The sequence below is a fragment of the Brachypodium distachyon genome, chromosome 1, assembly GCF_000005505.3.
Source record: "Brachypodium distachyon strain Bd21 chromosome 1, Brachypodium_distachyon_v3.0, whole genome shotgun sequence".
Taxonomy (NCBI): Eukaryota; Viridiplantae; Streptophyta; class Magnoliopsida; order Poales; family Poaceae; genus Brachypodium; species Brachypodium distachyon.
In genome coordinates this window covers 51605947-51621560 of record NC_016131.3, presented here as the reverse complement: position 1 = coordinate 51621560, position 15614 = coordinate 51605947, and the positions used below count along the sequence as shown (strand labels likewise).

General features: G+C 41.1%; 2 protein-coding genes across 2 annotated transcripts; both read left to right on the top strand.

The window, feature by feature from the left end:
• Positions 1-1552: 1552 nt before the first annotated feature.
• Positions 1553-8461, top strand: LOC100835352 (hydroxypyruvate reductase). Its single transcript, XM_003557270.3, has 10 exons — positions 1553-1712; positions 2755-2888; positions 3736-3880; positions 3981-4108; positions 4830-4901; positions 4987-5101; positions 5181-5284; positions 5375-5416; positions 7199-7411; positions 7994-8461. The coding sequence occupies exons 1-10, from the start codon at positions 1601-1603 to the stop codon at positions 8060-8062; spliced, it is 1134 nt and encodes a 377-aa protein (XP_003557318.1). The 5' UTR covers positions 1553-1600; the 3' UTR covers positions 8063-8461.
• Positions 8462-9950: 1489 nt separating this feature from the next.
• LOC100835041 lies at positions 9951-12228 on the top strand. The gene is made up of 4 exons (XM_003557269.4): positions 9951-10422; positions 10516-10568; positions 11453-11632; positions 11733-12228. The coding sequence occupies exons 1-4, from the start codon at positions 10018-10020 to the stop codon at positions 11971-11973; spliced, it is 879 nt and encodes a 292-aa protein (XP_003557317.1). The 5' UTR covers positions 9951-10017; the 3' UTR covers positions 11974-12228.
• The last annotated feature ends 3386 nt before the right edge of the window (positions 12229-15614 follow it).

Genomic DNA, 15614 nt, shown 5'->3' with positions numbered 1-15614 from the left:
TTTTCGCGACCCCTAAACTTATTGCCACAGTCGAGTGCAATTTCTTTTATAGGTCACAAAATGCAGTAGAAGATGACACAAATAGCAAAATCCAAGCCCAATCCTGAAAACAAAGTACTTATCGTTGCAAGATTTACAAGAAGATGTTATGAGGTGGCAATTGAACTATTGAAGCACTGCATCCGATTTAAAGAGCAATTTACTCATGTCTCGAAGAGGAGACAAGAGTCCACCTTGAACTATATTGAATTAATCATCCTTTTGTTAGCTTTAATGGTTGGATTTTTGGTAAATCAAATTTGAATTATGCATTATTAATATGTAAATCATAGTGTCTGAGAATGTGTGACCTAGAATGTTTTGCGTTTCAACCGTATAGCACTCGTCACTTCAGCCGTGCACTAGCGTTTCAAGTTGTACATTACTCTCTCCATTTTTAAATTCTTGTTGTGATTTTAAGAAAAAACGATGACAAGAATTTGGACGGAGGAAGTAGTAGTCAATTTCCAGCATACACTAGTTTAGTAGCCACAACTAGCACTTCAGCCGCAGCCAGCATGTTTTCAGAATCAGGAGTTAGCAACTGAACGACTTGCCTTCGCTCGAGCATACACTAGTTTAATAGCCATAAATAGCTTGTTATACTACCTCCGCTCGCAAATAAGTGACAAATCCAATTCACTTATTTCTGGACGAAGGGAGTAGATGAAGTGAGGTGAGATGATGTCATGAATGACGAATTGAACATTCCCGTTTTACTTTTGTAATCACTGCACATACGACATTTCAGTTAGGGGTGGGAATGGGTCTGCCCCGTTCGGGGATTGCCATTTCTTGCCCATCCTACACAGTAAAAACCACCCCGTTTCCCCATCTCGGAGACCAATTTTTCCTATCCCCATCACCCGTCAGGTGCAGCAGGCCCACCAGTTTCCCATACCCGAGTAAGCAACTATAAACTAACAAGCAATTATCATTAGCACGGCGGTGAGAAGAGTAAAAATGAAGATTTGCTTGAGGATAAATAATATATATTGGGAAAAATTGATGTCAAGTCACCTGATTAGCAGGATTAATTGATAGCAGGTCACCCGATTAGAGGAATTTTACTAGATCCGGGCCACACAATGTATGTTAACCGGGTCTCCGCGGGTTTCGAGTCTGGGGACTACAAGAACGTCGCCCGCCTCACTATATCCGCTGAGGAGGTCATTCGTGACGTGGTGATCCCCATGAGGATTAATCATGTACCGTATCCATCCACTAATAGGGGAAAACCCATCAGCATCGGCCATCCCTAATTTCAGTGTCCAATCCGTGTTCGACAATTTCAATTGTAGCCAACCACACGAATTGAACATCACGTTTTACCGGCCATCCCTAATTTTTAGGTTGGGACGTTGTATGTGGATTGAAAGTGTCATGAATGTCGAAGTGAGCAACCGATGCTTTCAATTGTAGCCAAGATCATAACTCAGTTTTTTTTTTAAAAATTAGAAAAACAACCGAAATTAGTCAAGGAAAATATAATGAGGCCGGCGGCGGCCAAAAGCGACGCCCACCATCCCCAAACCAAATCTGCTGTCTCTTTCCTGGATGTATGGCCAGCGCAGCAACCAAACTCCCACTCTCTTCGCTACTCCAACTCTCTCGCACCGCCGTAGCGGCAGCGGGCCGCCGTCTCATCCCCAATCTCCCTTTCTCCGCGCGAGGTATGGCCGACTCATCCTTTCCGTCCTCTTCCGTGTGCTGCATGTTTCTTGGGCTTAAGTAACCCCGGTTGTCTCGTGGTGCCCTACTGGCTTGGGTGCCTCCTAAGTTTTTTTCCCGGTATGTTTGGTGCTTGATCTTGGCTACAATTGAAAGCATTGGTTTGCTATCATGCGGCTGCTTTCGGGTGGTAGGCTCTTTGAGTCTTTGACGGTGTCTGTTCGGGTTGTCTTGAGATGTATTGCGGCGAATTGGTCCTGACGAGATGACATTGGATTGTTTTGGGAGGATGAGAAGAGGTTGACTTCGTAATCAGTAGTATCGATAAAGTGTCTGATGTGTAAGAATTAATGGTGCCAAAATGCACGGTGTGCTGACAGTTGGCACTTTACTACGTAAAATCAGAATTGTTGCGCAGTAATGTAGTTAGCTTGATACTACTTCTGATGATTTTTTGCTGAAACTTATTGCCGTTCTCCACTTGAAAGCCTTTTTCTTTTCTTTTCCAACTTCATTGCTAACCTGATTTGCTTGTAGCATCCAGTGAATATAAGGCAGATGAGATCTCGATCTTCTTTGCAAAAAAGTGGCTGGAATTAGTTCCTATCTGACAGCAAGTACTCTATTATTATGTACTCCCTCCGTTCCTAAATACTTGTCGTGGTTTTAGTGCAAATTTGCACTAAAACCACGACAAGTATTTAGGAACGGAGGGAGTACTTTTTTCAGCGATCTTGCATATCGATTTCAAGGAGTTCTAGAAGATTAAATAATTACATCAGTCATAGGAGATGTCCTAATTAATTAGTCCCAGTAGATTAACCATTTAAATTAGTCAATACTCTAGGAGTGTCCATTGGTTAGTTGCTTGTTCAGATATTTCTTTTATTTTCTTACATTTACAGCAAGAGACCAATTATTTATGGAAGTTCAGGTTATAGATGGACATATTTATTATTTTGCAATTTCTGCTGTAATTTTTCGGTCTCTGATCCTGCATTTTTTTAACCTGTGTTGTTTCTTTCATTCTTATTTCCAATGCAGGTTATTCAAAGATGGCTGGTCCAATTGGAAATAATGACCACAATGATGTTACACGGGTGCTATTCTGTGGCCCTTATTGGCCTGCTTCTACTATTTATACAAAGGAGTATGTGCAGAACTATCCATTTATTCAGGTTAGTGATGCATGTGAAACATAGTTGATCATCCTCTAATTTTATTTGATTTTATACTATTAGGCTTAATATAATTGGAATGTAAAACCTTATAACCTTTTTATAAGGCTAATACCACATAACCATACTTTCGTCCTCTATTAACTACCTGTACTAGATGCCGTGACATCTTCAGAACTTCAGATAACTATTGGTTTAAGTTCTTTTGGCCATTGTAGTATATAGCTCGACTCTGAGAGCATACAGGTGATGTCTGCATGTCCTTGATAAGAATGGAAACGTAGCACATATTTTCATTCCCAAATTCCAACAAGAGGAGCAGTCTGGCCGAATAAGGATCATGCAAGGACCAGCACCGATGTGTTCATAACAATGCACATTCTTTGTCAATGGTACAACATTGTACAGTTTCCAATTTTTTGGTCCATTGCACTTAATAAAGTTGTCTGCAAAGATATCCAATATATACGCATTATCAATTTTTTCTTACTGATATAAATGACTACTCCCTTCGTTCCTAAATTATTGTCGTGGTTTTAGCACAAATTTAAACTAAAGCCACGACAAGGATTTAGGAACGGAGGAAGTATATTTCTAAGAGCTTGATATTCTTAAAAGCTTTGTCAGCCTTGTTTACTTGTATTAGTATGTCTACTCAGCTTTTCATTGTTATTTCTTCATTTCGATTACTGAAAAAATAATCCTTAAACCTGATATTCTAATATAATAGTTAACTGTATGTGATTACGAATACGTTTTAATCTTGAGTGTGTGTTTTATATGTGCGCCACATGTGACTTGATGCATGTATAATGTGGGTCTGACCACATTTCAATGCATTTTTCAGGTTGACGAAGTAGACCTTGAGCAGGTGCCCGAAGTTATTCACAACTACCATTTGTGTGTAGTGAAAAATCGGCGTATAGACTCGGATATAATTGCCAAGGCAACCAAGATGAAGATCATTATGCAGTATGGTGTTGGTTTAGAAGGTGATTATATGCCTGGTGTTAATGTGTTATCTTGCCTTATCGATCTATTGAGATAACTAGCTCTTCTTAATTCTTATCTGGAGTATACAATTTTTCACAGGTGTTGATATAAATGCTGCTACAGAACACAAAATCAAAGTTGCACGGATACCTGGAAGTACGACAGGAAATGCGATCGCTTGTGCAGAAATGGCGATCTATCTAACTCTAGGTGTTCTTCGGAAGCAAGTATGTCGTATCACTCGTATGACTAGCAGTTTCGATCATTTTGGAAGCGCTCTATATATCTCAGAGCTTCCCTTGATGAATGCTCACCACATTCTTTTTCTCACTAGAATGTTTTACCATTTACCAGCCCTGTGTACAATATCTAAACTTGTCACCATACCAAGACTAATTATGTTGATGAGTGATGCAAATGTGAAGCAAGCTAGCTATAGTATTCTGCAGCACTGGATTCTTGGTTTTTAAATTACCTGTGTTTATAATGAGTATTGTGCAGCACATGAAACATAATAGTTTAAGTTAACTAGCTACTCTAAGTTTATGATCTGCACTTTGGGGTTTTCAGTAACATAGGACTTAAAAGCACATAATGACATATGTGTACAGTGGAATGACATGTGTTCTGAAGCAGTCTTGTCAGAGATAAGAGGGCTTGCAAGGGTGCACAAAGCTGAGAACACATACATGATGAGCATATTAAACATAATTTTTGTTTCAAGTGGATCCTTTACTTAATATAATCTCCAAAAAATTAGGTAAATAGACTCTATCTTAGAGCCTTGGTTCATCACTCATATATTGTAATGTACTAATATTTATTCAGTTCCAGAATAAGTTAGGTTCCTAGCTTTCGGAAGATACTTGTTTTAGTTCCACAAAGCTAAGCTAGCCTTTGTTAATTAAGATGGACCACTCACATTTTGCTTGTTTGGGTACCTTGCAGAAGGAAATGGATGCTGCTGTCAAGCAGAAGGACTTGGGCCTTCCAGTTGGAGAAACAATTTTCGGAAAAACGGTATTGATTTCAGATACAAGTTATTTGTTATCTACTTTCCACAGGAAGAATCCCATTTGAGTAGCAACTTGTATTTACTGCCTAGGTCCTTATTCTGGGGTTCGGATCCATTGGTGTGGAAGTTGCCAAGAGACTTAGGCCATTTGGAGTAAAAATTCTTGCTACAAAAAGAAATTGGACATCAAATACAGTACCATGTGGTAAGCTGAAGTTTGTGGCAGTATCATTTTCTTATTAAATATTTTTGTTCTCTTACATTAATGAAAAAGTGACATGCAGATGTTGATGGGCTTGTTGATAAGAAAGGTGGCCCAGAAGATATGTATGAACTTGCTCGAGAAGCTGACATTGTTATAACTTGCATGACCTTAAACAGTGGATCAGTTAATCCTTCTCCCTGTTCTTTTTTAATGGAAAAAATCAGCTAGACAATCACTATTTGACTTCGGTTACTAAGCTATCAAAATTTACAGGTTGGAATTGTCGATCATAAGTTCCTCTCAGCACTGAAAAAGGTTTGTTTGTTTGTCTCTGCCATACTTGTCTGCATCATAGCAGATTTGGATCTTCTTGTTTTAATCTCCTAGATGATTTATTAATTCTATTTCAATAAAGTCATTCTTTCATCCTACCAGAAGAAAATATGTACATAAGATTTTTTTAATCTGAACAGCAGCATTATAATAATAATGTTGAGTGACCAGGTGATGCATGTCCACAGTGTGATAACAATTAGGAAATTCCAAAATGGTCTTGGTAGCATGCTCCTCCAGTTTCAGGAAAACACATGTTCCTGCTCTAGTTTTTTTTATATAAAATCGATAATATTTTATGATGTTTGTGGAAGTATAGTGCACATTCAATTTTTATGTGTCCATTTAAGAAAATGCAAAAGCTTTGCATCTCATTGCATTGATAGAATAAAGAGTTGTGTACAAGCCCAAGATAGGGCAAACACCTGAGGATACAATGCTACACAGGTGCTAGGCACCACCAGTAGCAATCTTCAGCCCTGATAAAGGTCTTCGCCCTCAAACGGTCCTCAGCCTTGATAAGTGTCCATTGTTGTACAAATCAAGGTATGCATATAGTTTCATGTGTGCAACACCAGAGACAGCACATGAGACTGGTGACTGGTGAGGCATGTTCATGGACGGGTTTAGCTGGCTTGGGATTAAAAACCAACCCAGCCCGAAATCAAAGGTTTAACACGGTTTGGTTTAGACAGTTTCCACAGTTTGGACTTTGTTAGGCAGATTGCTGTCACGGGAGCACACTGCCGGCGCGGTGGTGCTTCGAGTGCCCTCCATTGCTGGGATCAAAATCAGAGGAAGAGGGTACTGGAAGCCTGCTGGCAGCCGGTGTGAGCGACGGCAACATACAACAGCTTTGGTGGCGGCATCTCTGTCATGGTCTCGCGCCCACGCCATGGTCTCAACACAAGCAGGGGCGGGCCCAGAAACAGCCCCAAAGGGGGCTATCATGGGCCAAGTGGGTGCTGGGCCATTTAGAATACTTTAATTTAGGCTGAAAACCCTTCATATGCTTCCTTGTGTACCTGGGCCGGACCCAGGCTTTAGCACCCCTAGCCCGGGCCCTGGGCCCGCCCCTGAACACAAGTTACACAACCTCTGTGTGCTGCTCTTGCCGGGGTAGTTCTTCCTCTAACCAATTCCCTACCAGCGGGTTTGACGCCATTACAAGCTGGCCTTTGCAAAACTTAGACAGACGATTTGAGCAGGTCAAATCGACGGTTTGAGCAGGCTGAACCCAACCCATGGACACCCCTAGGGTAGTCGACCCTAGATGGCACCCATTATGGCATACTTTACTATTCAGATTAGCAAAATGTAATGTACTTTTGGATTTAAACCAGCAGAAATAAGATAAATGGTTTATTACTTACACTTAGTTTGGGTTGTTAAGCCTTAATGTAGGAATTCCCTAAAAAAAAGCCTCAATGTAGGAATTAATGTAGTGACAAATAATTGATCTATTTTTTATTCTCTCCTGTCACGGTCTCACCTATCAACTGAGCCGCCCTGGCCCTGTGGTATTATCCTTCATGAACTAAGGTCCGTGCATATAGTTGCTTTTTGAGCATTCTTCCCTTGTGTACACATATTATTATAATTATTAAAAGAATTAGCACACATATGGACATATTTTCCACAATCGGCATATAGGATATTCTTTGTTTTTTTGGAACTTTGAAGTGTTTTCCATTTAAACTGCTGTCGATATATATTCCTTCAAAGAAAAAAATCCGTTCTTAATAGCTGTCCTCTTTTTTGTAGGGATCATATCTCATCAATATTGCTAGAGGACTCCTACTGGACTACAAGGCTGTGTTTAATCACCTTGAATCAGGTCATTTAGGTGGTTTGGGCATTGATGTTGCTTGGATGGAGCCATTTGATCCAGAGGATCCAATCCTCAAATTCTCAAATGTTATTATAACACCACATATTGCCGGAATCACAGAATATTCTTATAGAACGATGGCGAAGGTCTGCACTTGTTTCTCTGCAATGCACATATTACTCTTCAATAATCATGTACTTCTTGCTAGCAGTTCTATCTTGACTCCTGATCAGTTTAGAAGTCAATATAAATATTAGTTTTGAAGTCAATATAAATAAATTACAGTGTTAATTGTGTCGTGTTAAAAGAGCTCTAGATTCAGAAGCACCACAGGTTTTTTTTCATAAAAATGCAGTCTTTCGTTGGATTATTTTTTCGTTAAAAAAGTATCACTAAACAAGAACCTATATCATTGAATATTAACTAAATGTTTCCGTTTTTAACATGCTACTTAGCGAACCACTTGCACTCAGGAATTTCCCTGTGGGATGTGGCTTGTACTTTCAGTCTCGAAGTTACTGTGATGAGCCCTCGTTCAACCATGCGTAACGTGGGATATCAGTTTCTTCTAAAAAATAGGCCTAAAGGAACTTATTGGACAGTTTATTGGCATACAAGTATTGAAATCCTCTTATGTAAAAGAAGACAATGTGGCTGATTTATGTGACCATTTAACATTATTACCTTTCCTAGTGACTTATAGAGTTATGTTCTGCCTTTTGGTGCAGGTCGTTGGTGATGTCGCCCTCAAGCTTCATACTGGGGAGCCTTTCACCGAAATAGAATTTGTGAACTAGACCAGCTAGAATTTGCAAATTGCAAAGCGCATTATTTATTGAATTCGAGACAGATTAACTGGAAATAGAACAATCAATAAGGCCTGTTATCAGTGTGAAGCTGAAAAAATAAATCCGGATGAATACATTAGTAGAGAATCATACAAACTCAACTGGTTTATATTTATGTACCCTTGGTAGTTTTCAAGCCTTTGTAGCATGGATGCCTGCTGGGTTGCAGCAGAGCTGAAGCAAGAAAGCCTCAAAATTCTTGCATTTGTATTGCATCAAATCTACGTACAACATTTGAGGGTGGCATGTTTGCCTCAAAGCCAGTTTCAAACTGACGGGCATCTATGATTCGTGAGAATTTTCATGCATCCTCAAGAACTGAACTGTTTGGCTTTAAATTTCTGCTAATCAAAGATTCTCTACATGAGAGAAATCTGCCCCGTCCGTGCGAAGCCTACTGAAGTGCAACCTTTTCCATTTTTTCTGTCTTCATTCTTATTTACCCATCTTTCTTCGTTTTCGTTCCAGACAGTTTTTAAGTGGTTCCAGGAGGAACAGCTTAAGGACATCTTTGATTTGCATGATTGCTAAAACATGTAAGAAACACACATGATTCAAATATCCACAAAATTGTAAGACTACTCCTTCTCCCGCAATGTGCATCCACAGAAGAACTAAGAAATAAAGTGTTAAGCACAGAATATTGCATTAATAAGGCCTTGTTTGGTTATGTCCTTTTGGCTTTGGCCTTTGGTTATACCATCATTTAATAATAGCCTGTCAAAAGCCAAAAGCACATAAATAGATGTTTTTTTTTTCATTTATAAGCCAAAAACAAAAGCCACAAGTAAGGCTTAACCAAATAAGGCCTTATAAAGATGGCGTGCAATTGAGAATCAATCCCCACTATGCCAAGTGATATCTCTTTTTATACTTTGTGAGACAACTAAGTACTGCCAACACTCACATGTAGCTTCATCCCTTTCTGTCAATGCAGTATTATCACATAAGTCAAGTCACTCTAGTTACACATCGTACCCACTAATGTTCCATCCTGTAAGATTGGCCAGATCTAGCATAAAGAGCAGAATAAAGAATATGCACTTATAGAGAACTCAAAATCAACATAACAATAATAACGTAACATAGACCAAATCATAGACATGATCCACCGTCACAATTGCATCATGTAGGTCGTAATCATGTAAGGCAACTCATATGGACGATAAACAAGAGAACACATAGAGAGATTTCATACAAGGTGCTACAATGGACCCGAAGTCCAGAGGAGAACTACTCCCCACTGACAGGAGTATTAGGGAGATGATGAGGGTAGATTGAAGAAAGCACCAAATGCGAATTGGGTGACGTCTCCCCTTTGATTTCCACCTTCTAGGCGGCAGAATTTCTGGTAGTTTTGCTCTCTGTCGTTTTCCGCCTCTTTCTCAACGTCTTTATGTGCGAGAAACTTATCGGGGGCGGGGTGGAGGGGGGGGGGGTCATTTAGTTAGGAAAGGTTACGAAGGGGTATGCCAAAAGGGGCGAGAGCTTCAAATGGATCCCCAATAAATGACCTTCTAACCTACCGGTCGCTAACTGCATTTAAACCCAAAAAATTAATAACAAATAGAATCTGTAAAAGTTATGAAAAGATTGCATAATTTGTGAAATTAACACAGAAAAAAAAATGCTTCAGTAGTGAGAAAAACAGAATTTCCACGTCCTAGGTATCGAAAGAGCATTTAAACCCAACTTTTTTTAATAAAAATGATAAATAATAAAATCTTTAAAAATTATGAAAAGATTGCATAGTTTGTGAAATTAACACACAAAAATTGCCCCATTTGTGAGAAAAACAGAATTTCCACGGTCCACACTCCACACGGACACACAGGGAAGGGAACTAGCCACAGCCGTCCGAGTCCAAATCCATCGCTGGTCACACCCGCAGCAAGCCAGCAACAATGGCCGTCCTCCGAGCATCCCCGGTCCTACCCCAACCCATCCCCTCCTCCTCCTCCGCCTCCCAATCCCGGAGACCCTCCAGAGGCAGAATCACCGCCGCAGCGCTCCCAAGAACAAGCCTGCTCCCGCTCAAGTCCAGCTGCCATGCCGGCGCCAAGAAGACCCTTCTTCCAAGAAGAGGGCGAGAGCGGCTCCCCTGCTTACCCACGAAGGAGGAGGTCGCTGCGGTGGGCGGCGCGGAGGAGGAGGAGGAGGAGCGGCGCTACCTGGCGAGGGAGGCCTGGTGGGGAGTCCGCCGGATGGGGCGGGTCGGCGAGGAGATGCGGCGGGTGGCGCTCGTGCAGGCCGAGGCCTTTCACGTCCCCGTCGCGCTCTTCAACGACTTCTTCTTCGAGTTCTTCAAAGTATGCATCGCATGCCTGATGCTTGCCTTCGTATCGTGATTGAGTAGTGCGCATTTTGATCACGATGCTGCTGCTTGTATTGGTCAAGATTAGGCAGAGGTGCTGTCGGCGCTCATTTACAAACTGAGGAATTCGCCGCCTGACAGGTAATTTTCTTCGTCTCTGTGAATCCAAATTGACGGTAAATAGTTCAAATGTAATTATTTGGGGTACAGTTATTATGACTATGTAAAGCTTAATTTGGTAGTGCATTCATAGTTTCTCACGGTAAGTAAGCCGCACTAACTATAAAAGAAGGTCGTTTTTGTTTTTCTGTTTTCAACATTCTACAACAAGGTTAGTTAGTTTTCTTTTCTAAATCCTCCGCAGGAGAACACTCTGTTCATAATTTCTTGCATTTTTTCTACCGCACGTCTGAACAATTGCTCTGGTGTTTTTCACATGTTTTTCTAATTATGTCCTATGCTTGAATGGTATTCATGTTTCTGCATTTATTTTTGCATTCTGAATGGAAAACTTAAGTTTCTTGGTAGAACTCGGAGGATGATTACTGCATAATACTTAATTTAATTGCCTTTCTATGCTTTTCAGAGAGTTTTTTTTCTTTTTCTTTTTTTCCGAAAAGGAGGACATACCCCGGCCTCTTCAATGCTTTTCAGAGAGTAAACTACAGAATCTGTAAAGTGCAGTTTAGAATGTCAATTTGCTTACAAGTTGTACGTGTTCAGTATTCATCTTTTCTTATAAGTGACAAAACACTTTGTCAAGTTAGTATGACACCCAAAACAGATACATCATGAGCTATAGCCTTGATGCATGTTTTGTGGTATCCCAGCATTCTACTAGTGACATCCAAAGTGTTGTAGCTAGACCAGTAGGCTATAAATTCATGCCTTAGGACTAGTCTCAAGATGATCTTTTTTTATTTTGGGGAGCACTCAAGATCTATGATCAATGCTTGACAGTTGACATTCATTTTACTGTGGCATCTTCCGATCTTTGCTGATAAATGAACCGTGGGCTATCTTAGGTATGCCTGTTTGGTGGCAGAAGAAGCCGATGCGACTACCCAGGCATTGCAGGCACCATTTGAGAAGATAATCGGGGTCGTGGATTGCATGGTGCAGGACGAAGGAGACATCCTTGCAAACCTCCAAGGCGCCAACGAGTACTTCTATGTATCAGGAATAGCAGTGCTGCCATCGTTCAGGTAACCAACATAGCAAGTAAATAATTCCAAGGTCTCCGTTGCCATGCAACCCGATTAACACTTTAAAATTGCTGCCGGATTATTCGGTTTACGCATCCAGGAGGAGGAAGGTAGGCACTGCGCTGCTCAAAGCCTGCGAAGTGTTGGCTCTACAATGGAGGCAGAGATTCATGGCTCTGAGGGCATACGAGGACGACAGCAGCGCTCGAGGACTCTACTCCAAGGCAGGGTACAGGGTGGTGTCTAGGGATCCTGGGTGGGTCACCTGGGTGGGGAGGAGAAGGCGTGTTCTGATGATAAAAGACCTGCCTCTCCATGATCCTCATATAGAACAACAATGACATGCATACTTCTTGAATTAGGTGTATAGTCCTGCTAATTTCTTCAGTCTGGTATAACGGATGGTGGATGCATTAACCATTGTGTAGAATGGATCGGTGTTGGTGAATTGCTCTTTTGACTGAAGCAAGATATGCTAGAGCCTAGAGCAAGCCATGCATATTTGATTAAGATACTGAGCAGGTGCAATCTTTTCAGACTATTCATATTCCTTGCCTGCATGTCTATGTGAATTGAGTAATTCAGATTCCAAGATCTCCGCCCAGTTTCTTAAAATAACTGACCTTTTTATGTTTTAGCTAGATACTCTAGTATTTGCATGTTGTCAAGAAGATTTTTCCCGGTTTTCCTTGAATTTAACCAAGCTGTGTATGATTTCTCGCCTGTTTTATGACCTTTGATGGTCTCATCACACAAACAAGCTGACCCGTGTACATGGGTGATAAATAAGTGGATTTAGAAGCAAACTTCGATTATTAGCTGAGAAAGTTTGGAAGATGGTTCCCTGACGTACTGCTCCCCTGCAGTGGGGCGGCTGACATGTGGGCCCCACCGATGGATGGCCCACATGTCACGACCCCACAGCTCTAGACTAGAAACTTAAAGTTGTTGACAAATTTGTGTGAATTGCTAACCACGTTTGCCGCGTGATACTAGAAACTTAAAGTTTGCTTTACTTCAGGACTCAAAGTTTCCTCTTATGTTTTTTATTTATGGAAAAGGCAGACCCTCTCTCGTTATTTTTGAGCATTCGCTTAGAGAGAGCAATGTTGTGGCTCATACTTTAGCTAGTCGTGCGGTCGAGAGGATCCTCCGGTTTTTATTTGTAACCTGCTTGCGGATGATCTAAGTTTATTCTCTAATCAATAAAGTTGCCATGTTGGCTTTCCCTAAAAAAAAAATAGTGAAACCAAAAAGATTTTCATAGAATTATGAAAACATGTCGGGTGAAAACCTCTATTTAGTGCAAACTTGAAATCTTTATCATGTATATGATGGAAAGAACAATGGAATTATCTTCACCAATTTATGCAAAGGGATTGATAGCAAGCCGCCACTTTAATTATGCCTCTAGTCAAAATCTTTATTTTATACTTGCCTAATTAATCATTTATGTAAATATTTTTTATTGATCCAAATTCACGCGCTTCAAAGATCAAAATCGCAATGTTTATACACAAGTTGACCATAAATTGAGACAAATAATAACTTACATAAAAAACCTATGGCAATGTATCTACATGGACCTACATGTCATTCATAGAAGCAAAAGAGGGAAAGAATTGTTTATTCCTTAAGGACAACTTTATACATTGTAGAGGTTGTCGATAGGCTAAAAAACTTAAGGGCAACTCGTAAATTTGTGGGCAGCTCATGAGGCAAAAACTAGAATTCGAAATTGGTAGGAATTGGTATTCCGTAAGCTCCAATTAAGATGTTTGGGTGGTCTATGAATTCAAATGTGGAATTAGTGTCCAATTCCAACGTGAATTGCGGAGTACAACTCATGCCCTTCCCGATTCTAAGCCAACGAGCTCCGTATCTCACATAATTCGTCTTACGTCAATTTCGACAAAACAGACCTCATGGCGAAACAAAATCACGAAATGAACTCCGCACAAAACTATTTCACCGATCTAACCATTTTGCTTAGCGCCTGACAGTCAGGATTCCGTAGCTCAACGCCTAATTCCTCGCCGCTATGACCCTGCTAGCGTGGCCACTGGCCAGGTCTGGCCCCACAGGCTGGTCATTTAGTGCCTAGTGCTCGGGCGTTATCGTCCTGCACACTTAAGCTGCGGGTGGCCCGACCCCAACCGCAAGAACAGAACCGCGCGCATGAACACAATCTAACCCCACGCCTCTCTCCATCCGTCGAATCCTCCTCTAATGCGCCGAGATTCGAAAACATTGTGGGTGGATTTCATTCGTCCTTCTTTCCCCCAAGGTTAGCTACGTCGATCCCCTCAATTCATCAGTATATTTTCACCGATTTGGTCTAGTTTAGCAAGTGAAGGCAAACCCTAGAACTGCGTGGATTTCGAAATTGAAATGTTTAAATTTTTTGTTTATTAGCCGGCACGTTATTCTTGTATCTTGTTTGAATATTGTGTTAATGTTGGAAACCCTATATCAAAGTTATTCCAGTATCTTGTTCGAGCAGAGGTGGAGGCCTGATGGGTAGCCGCACGGTTCATCCACTGATTTTCTTGCATGTACAATCCATGGACATCCATCTTCCACACATTTAATCGTTTAACGAAGCTTGGTGTCGGCATGAATCGCCTTGTAGGGACGATCATACTTAACCGAGAAGTCCTTTATCCATACGTTATATTCCAACAAAGTTCGGAACCTCATCCCAGACTCAATGCCATACTCATTCTCATTCATATCCCGGTATGAAATGGGCCGTCTTGGTCCAAACGCATTACCCTCGCCACCGTCAACCACGGCTTCATTCGCGAGACAGATCACGGAACAATGGTATCCGATGATCACGGCCTAACACCTTCTCGAAAACTTTGGCTTCTTTCGCTGTGAACCCATCCTCATCAACTTCTTCCTTGGGACCATCGTCATCTGAATCCGCTGCATAGGATCATTTAAAAGGGAGGTCACGGTCCATGTCCTCGTGCAAACAATATGCCTCCAAATCACCAACATTATTTTCATGCATATCATCCTCCCTGTCATCACCCACATACTCATCATTCTCTTCTAGAGATGTAATCAAGCTTGATGGTTGCGTAACCGGAGGCTCGCTCATATCAAATTGGTTCATCGGAGGCGGACTCCTTGTTTCAACATGGGACTCACTTCCAACTGGACTCCGGTTCAATTCAATGTGCAAACTGCAATCAACCTTTCTTGTAGCAAATAACTCTAGAGCCTTGTCTTATCATTTGGCCACGTCTCTTCATATGCGGCCCAACGTTGCTCAGAAGAGATGCGCATTGTGTTCCAACGGAGGTGAGACCCAAACCCAACATTGTGTCTTCACTCCAACTCTACCGCATCACTTGGGTCCATGCATTTCAAATCAATCCTCACTTGTTACAATAGCTCGCCATATGTAGGACTAGAATAGAACACCAAGTCGACCTCCTTCGGGTCCGCCTCCACATTGCCTCTCACAAAAGCCTCTTTGTCCAGGTGGCGAACATGAACTATTCTTGCCATCTAGAAAATAATTACAACGGATAACTTGCATCAACGCCCTAGAGCATCACTAAATATTCAATTGTGAACTCTAAATTACAAGCAAACTTAGTGCACTAGACATGCCTTCCCTTAATAAAAAAATCACATGAAACCTCAAACCTAAGCACAATGCTAGGGTTTTCCTCAAACCTAAGCACAATGCTAAGGATTCCCACAAACCTTGTTGCCATCATATCAAAAACAACACATATTAGGGTAATCTCTCAAATCTAGGGTTTCCAAGATGTAGGATTAACTCCCCCTCACAAATATACTTCACCTAAACCTACATTACTGAGCACATTGCTTATTACCATTGGTACCAAATTCAAACCAACAAACTAGTCTTAACCCTCAAATCTAGGGTTTCCAAATCCCACCAGATCCAACCAAATCACAAGATTCTAATCGGACATAAAGGAAGGGAATGGGGGAGGGT